This window comes from Cicer arietinum, chromosome 1 (assembly GCF_000331145.2).
Source record: "Cicer arietinum cultivar CDC Frontier isolate Library 1 chromosome 1, Cicar.CDCFrontier_v2.0, whole genome shotgun sequence".
Classification (NCBI taxonomy): Eukaryota; Viridiplantae; Streptophyta; class Magnoliopsida; order Fabales; family Fabaceae; genus Cicer; species Cicer arietinum.
This window is the reverse complement of record NC_021160.2, coordinates 32,534,212-32,540,764: the sequence shown is the minus strand read 5'-3', so window position 1 is coordinate 32,540,764 and position 6,553 is coordinate 32,534,212. Positions and strand designations below refer to the sequence as shown.

At 28.8% G+C, this 6,553-nt stretch overlaps 2 protein-coding genes and 1 long non-coding RNA gene across 3 annotated transcripts in view; 2 read left to right on the top strand and 1 right to left on the bottom strand.

Annotated features, from left to right (window-relative positions):
- The first annotated feature begins 3,542 nt into the window (after window positions 1–3,542).
- Window positions 3,543–3,980, top strand: LOC101502496 (putative zinc finger A20 and AN1 domain-containing stress-associated protein 8). Its single transcript, XM_004488480.1, has one exon. The coding sequence runs from the start codon at window positions 3,543–3,545 to the stop codon at window positions 3,978–3,980; it is 438 nt and encodes a 145-aa protein (XP_004488537.1).
- A 379-nt stretch (window positions 3,981–4,359) lies between these two features.
- The window catches only part of LOC101502181 (nudix hydrolase 19, chloroplastic-like), a 13,188-nt gene continuing 10,994 nt past the window's right edge, over window positions 4,360–6,553 (bottom strand). Inside the window, exon 3 of the mRNA XM_012711785.3 lies at window positions 4,360–4,832. Within this exon, the coding sequence (XP_012567239.2) occupies window positions 4,534–4,832 (299 nt within the window). The 3' untranslated portion in view covers window positions 4,360–4,533. The remainder of the gene's footprint in view (window positions 4,833–6,553) is intronic.
- Window positions 5,440–6,553, top strand: part of LOC113786602 (uncharacterized) — a 2,404-nt gene continuing 1,290 nt past the window's right edge. Inside the window, exon 1 of the long non-coding RNA XR_003472867.2 lies at window positions 5,440–5,751. This is a non-coding gene — a long non-coding RNA (uncharacterized lncRNA). The remainder of the gene's footprint in view (window positions 5,752–6,553) is intronic.

Genomic DNA, 6,553 nt, shown 5'->3' with positions numbered 1-6,553 from the left:
TAACTCTAATGGTTTTCAAATTCCACAGAAACAAATTCAAACATTCTTTCACATTCAAACCATAATTCACAACAACCACACCAATTAACAAACATCAAGTACGAACACACCAAATACAACGAACACAAATCACGCAACATAACACCCAGATACATCAAATTTCATTTACCCATAATCATACACAATGACATTCAAATTCATTTACCACGAAACATTCATCACTATAAACAAAACCTAACTCTAAGGTTTTTACCCATAACGCACTAGTTTCGTTTTTCCCCAAATCGATACATTTAACCCTAACAAATTCCTTCCCACACAACTACAGATAAGTCCCTAATGCAAGCTAGAAGTTTGGAAGGAGCCCTTACCTCAACGTTAGCTTTATCGTGCGTTTCCGGTACCGCGAGAAATTCCGGTAAAATCTCCGCTCGCAACGCCGTTTCCAAATTAGTTCACTAGCACCGTAGCGTGGTGGTGAGCAACTTTCCCTTCTGTCTCTTCAAGAAATGAGGTTTGGATCTAGAAGAAACGGAGGTGTTTGTGTTTGGATCTCAAAACCGTTTTTCTTCGTTTTCGAATCAAAGAGGAAGAGTGGAGTTGCGAAAACCTTGATCTAACTCTCACCCAACCTTGGGTCACTAGCTTTGAAGAAAGAAAGCGACGAAAATGAAAACGGGAGAAAGGAGAAAATTTTGGTTTCTTGCGTGAGGTTCAGAGGAAGGAGATGGAAATTTGAGATTTTCCTTCCTTTCTATTTCTTTCCTTTGTTTTTCCTTTCTTCCTTTTTCCTTCCTTCCTTTATATACTATTTTCTTTTCCTTTTCCTTCCTTCTAGTTTTCCTTTCTTTTTCCCTCCAAACAAACATATATAAATATAATAATTATAACTTAACAAATATCTCAAGATCTAGATATTTATTAAATTACCGTTTCACCCGAAACGCCTTAAATTCTCCGTAAAGGATTTTCCGCAGTTAAATTCAATTTATTTATCGACGAGAAATTTTAATTGGCATCGAAATATCTTTTTGATTATAAAACTCCAAAATATTATTAACTTTGGCATATAAGCCTCCGAGCCAAAATCCAAAATACACCAAAAATACATAAATGGTACTTTAAAATTATGGGTCTTACAGGTACGCTTCCGCCTTTGGCTATTCATCATGTAATTGACATGGATTGTTGAGCACAACGTTATTAGGGTTTTTCCAACAATAAGTACATCTCAACTATTTACGAAAGTAATTATAGTAAGAATTAAATATTTTTAATAATCTAACAGTTATGATTATTCAACAGTAATTAAAAACTCTTTACTATATATATAAATTAAATCCTATTTTATGATTTAACATGATCACTTTAAGATATTACTTATAAAAATTTGATCGAAAATTAAAACATAATATAACTTTTCCTAACTTATCTTTTTTATCTTCGTCATCAAATAAATTCTCAATTGGTTATAAAAAAGTCATCAATTAAAAATTACTTTAAAAAAAAAAAAAGAAATCAATTGTAAAAGATTTTTTTTTTTGAGATGTTGTTAAAAACAGGTTCTCATTTAAAACAAAGTTTCAATTATTTTCAAGTTTTTTATTTTCTAAAAAGTTGTAATAAATAAATATAAATATTGTTTTATTTTAAAATGTGATTATTTTACAAACAAGAAACTTAAACAATAACAAACACACACTCTAAGAAAAGAATATAAATTATGCCATACACAATTAGTAACACAAACAAACATGCATAGTTAAAAAAAACTATGCATTTTATTAATTTAGTCAATCAATATAAAAAAAAAATTAGGCATCTTATCCTATGGATTGCTCAATTAACTATGTACTATTAAATATTATTTTCAGACATATTTAAACTAAATTACTTAAAAATTAATATTTATTTTACAAAATAACTAATTACTTTGAAAGTTATCTCAGTTAACTATAAGAGTCTATTTGATATAAGTTATTTTTATATTTAATAATATAGAGATTTTTAAGAAAAAAATGAATATGTTTTGAGTTTATAAATTAGAGTGAAAATTAATTTCATTTTTAAAAAAGTCAATTATAACAATAAATTTTTAGAAATCTTGCTAAAGACAAGATTGATTTATTGAAAGAATTCTATTGGTTTTTTTTACACTTAATTTTATTATCAAATCAATTCGATGTTTTTGTGTTCTCCAAATCAATTGGAATGAGAATTGATCAAGATAACATATTGTTTCTTTTCTTTTTAAAGCGGCGAGTTTATTTTAATATGAATAGTTGGAATGCGAGTAAATAAAGAATTTATTTCGGAATGTAGATACGTTTCTAAAATTTGATAAAATATCAAATCATTTATTTCGGAAAAAATAAAAAATAAATTATCTTTTTGTTTTTTATTTTAAAAATAAATAAATAATTGAGTTATATTGAAAAATTATGTTAAACATACTTTTTCTTTTTTAAGGAAAACATACTTTTTTCAAATTCATGTTAAATAATTTTTTTTAAAGTTTAGTCTTTACATGTTTTTATTTTAGTCCCTATTCTAATAATTTTCTATTAACGAGGAGATATGTTTTTGAGGATCTTACTTAGTGGTATGCTGATTTTAAGACTTTTGAGTGGTGATAGAAAAACAAACAAGCAAAATTAAGTGATCAGAGTAACTTCTCTATGGTTGTCTATAAATTTAAGAGAATAATATTACTAATAATATTTTTTAACAAATAACTAATAATTAATTAGTATTTACATTTAATATTTTTCGACGACTTCTTATTTTACTCCAGTTTTGTTTTAAAAAATTCAGATGGTTGTCTTCTTTCCTCTCATGTTTATTTTTGCCCCTTGAATTATTATTTTTCATTCCCTTTATTTTTTTATTAATATATATTCTATCTTATGAATTTTTTTTAAGTTATATAAAATTACAAAATAACTCCTATTATGAAATTACATACTATTTTTTAAATTTATTTATTATTTCACATTATTTTTATTTTTATAGTTTACTATTTATTATTAATTTAAAATTTTAATATATTTGAAATTTTACATTATTTTTACAATCATAATAAATGAGACAAAAAAAACTATATGGTATCTTGTTGATTTCTATCTTACACTCTACCAAATAATAATAATTTAACTAGAAATAAATTACTTCTAAAAAAAATGGAAAATAAATTATATTACCGTTAGATATGTATCGAGCATATCATAAAAAGATATATATTTTTTAGGCAATAAAAAAGGTCTCATTAAGATATATCTATCATTATATGGATTTGATTGAATGAACTCTTGACTAATTGATATGCTATTAATGAGAGGAGATATGTTTTTGATAATCTTACTTAGTGCCATTATTCATTATAAATTAAACACCCGCTTTCAATAAATCAATCAACTATTTCTTTTGCATATTCACTTTGAGAAACCTTTCTTCTTCTCTGAAAGTTTTCTTCTTCTCTAAAATTGTTAAGTGATATCAACATCCTTTTATGTTTTTCCTTAAGCCAATCGAAGTGAAACAATATGGTTCATCTAACGCGTTGTCGTAATGGTTGTGGTTTCTACGGTTCTGCTGAAAACAAAAACTTTTGTTCAAAGTGTTACAAAGATTGCATCGAAGAAAACACCAAAGCATCAGAAATGGAAGGTCCTGTTCTTGGTTCATCATCTCCTTCTCAAAAACAGAGTGTTTCGGAGAGCTCTGTAACTGATTTCTGTGCAGCTATTGATTCTATTACTCTCACAGACACTACAACCATCAAGAAGAAAAATAGGTGCAATAGTTGCAACAAAAAAGTTGGAATACTTGGATTCGAGTGTCGCTGTGGAGATTTATTTTGTGGAAGACATAGATACCCAGAAACACACTCATGTAATGTTGATTGGAAAAACATTGGTCGCCAAATTTTGGCCAAACAAAACCCAAAATGTGTTGGTGACAAATTAGATTCAAGAATATAGGATATGAACAAATACATATTAGTTTTTTATTTTCTTTCTTTGTCAAGAGCTGTAATTCTTACCATTCTTTGTTAATACGATTTTTCTGATACTGTATTAGTCATTTCAATTTGTTATAATAAAAAGAAAAAACAAAACGATTCATTTTTTATGCTTTCTTGTTATTGAATTTTTTATGCTTTCTTGTTATTTCGATTTGTTTTGATCTTCTTAATGGATATAGTACTTGTTCTTCCATAAGGAATTGCAATATTGTATCTTATCAGTAGTAACACGACAATATGATCAGTACTAAAGCCAAAAAATGATAAAGGATAAAAGTTTTCCAAAGAAACAAAATACAACCAAATCTTAAGATTTGTCTCTATATGACATAATATTATTATAACATGACTTTATTTAGTCTAAAATGGAAATGTTTCCAATTCTTGGTGTACATAATCTTTACAAATTGAAAAATTCAAAACTTCTATAGCTACAGTATGCCTTCAAGAGATACATAACAATATAATAAAATAGATAAGCCTTATATCCAAAGCTGTCCACAAAATAGTCAGTCAATCCTACAAATTTGCAGAACCAGTAGGTTGTTTGAATGGCATTCACTTCCGTTTATATTATGATCTGGGAATGCCCAAGAGGAAATAAGATGATGGGCTATTGCAAAGGGTCCAGGAACAAACATTGGTGCAAGTTCACCACTTTCCACATTGAAATCTGTAGACAAGCTGTGAGTTTTTTCTACACCCTTACACATTTGTTCTACCTTTGCTGCTGCAGTTTTCTGGGATTTCTTGTACTCGGCAAATGTCAGAGCTTTTCTTACATCTTCTCTACTGTGCCACTGAGCATCTACAGAAACAAGTTGAAGCATATTACATGTGTGAAGTGGGATTTGCTGCAGTTGGCTGCAAAGCAGTCAGCATATCTGAACTGATCAATTAAGATCGGACTATCCAGATTTTAAGTATTTCAAATTAAAAACCCAAATTTAATCTGGACTGTCTGATCTTAATTGGATGGTTCTGATATGCCTAGCTGCACTGCAGTTGGGGGAGGGGTGGTGACTGTAGTTAATCCGGGCTTGTGCGCAGTGGGGTTGATGTGAATGCTTGAGAAGTTAAACCATTGCATAGTTGTAATTTAAACAAAATTGTGCCACTAAATTAGAGAAGGCTTGCTATATAAGAATGCAAATGGAGGTGAAAGATAAACAAGTCTTCAGTTAAACAGTCTTCATCAGTATCCACTTAGATTTAAGAAAAAGGATGCATTGTGTAACAACCTTTTTTTGTTTTGTTTTGTTAAGTATAGAAATTAATCTTTAAAATTGTTAATTTTAAAAATAAAATAATTAGTTTAATTGTTTAAAAATAAAAAAGGGCATTATTGTAATATCTGGACAAATGAAGGGCAATGGCATAATTTCCTCTCTACATTTTAAGTATCGTCTTTTTTATTTCTCTTCCATTCTTCCGCTCGTTCTTCTCCTCTTGTTACTGTGTTACTGTGAACCACCTCCCTCATCCTCCCAAATCTTCAACCTCACATTTCCTTTCTTTTTTTTTTTCAAATCAGTAAACCCAAAAGCTTATAAAGGTCTTCAAACTCATTTTTAAACTTTGCATGTCTCAATTTGTAACTAATGCTAATGAGCTTCAACAACGAATAACCCAAAATTGAAGAACTTGGGTCAAGGTGACAATTCAAGCGAAAGGGGAGCTCAGCAACCAAGTTAATCAGAACATCATCTTCTTCCTTGTCACAAACAGTGAGTTTCTATCGTTCTTCATTTAAGAAATTTCTCCAAAGACTTGTGCATGCATGTTAGTTTTGAGAAGTTTTGTTGAAATTTCTTTCAATTAGATTGTTAAGAAATTTTTTAGGTACATGCATTTGGTTTTATTTACTTGATAGAAAATTCTATTTTTTTATCCCAATTATTCAATGCATGAGAGGTGTTTGATGAAAATACTGCGATAACGGCTGCAGGAGCTTTGTGGTATTTAAGTTTGGTTTTCTAAATAAAAACAAAACTATGTAAACAAGTCTTAGAATCAGATTTTTCATGAATTATTGATTTCGAATTTCGAGATGAGACCAATTATGTTGTGTTTATAGGTGAGTTCTTTTTATTAAAGGGTTTTTGTTGTTGCTGTTGTTGTTACAATTAGGGATTTCATTTTTTGGAGTTGTTGAAAATAAGTTAGAACGTAGGCTGTTGTTTATGGTTGTGATGTTTGTGAATGAATTATGTATTAGGAAAAATTTAATTATATGTGCATCACTAGATTTAAGGTGATTATGCTTGTCGATTTATGCTCGTTACCGCTGTTGTTGCCTCTGATGTGTGCTTGTGAAATTGTGTTATGTTACGCTAATTTCGTTTAGAATGATGATTTTAGGTGCTGAAATTTTTGAGTGAACTATTTTGGATTATTACAGATTAGGAGAATTAGAGTGCGATGAAATGAAATTTTGCATATAGGTGTTTTTTTAGAACTGCACTCAAATGATTTAATTTCATGACTTTTATATGTTTACTATTTTTCATGACTTTGATGTGTTACTAA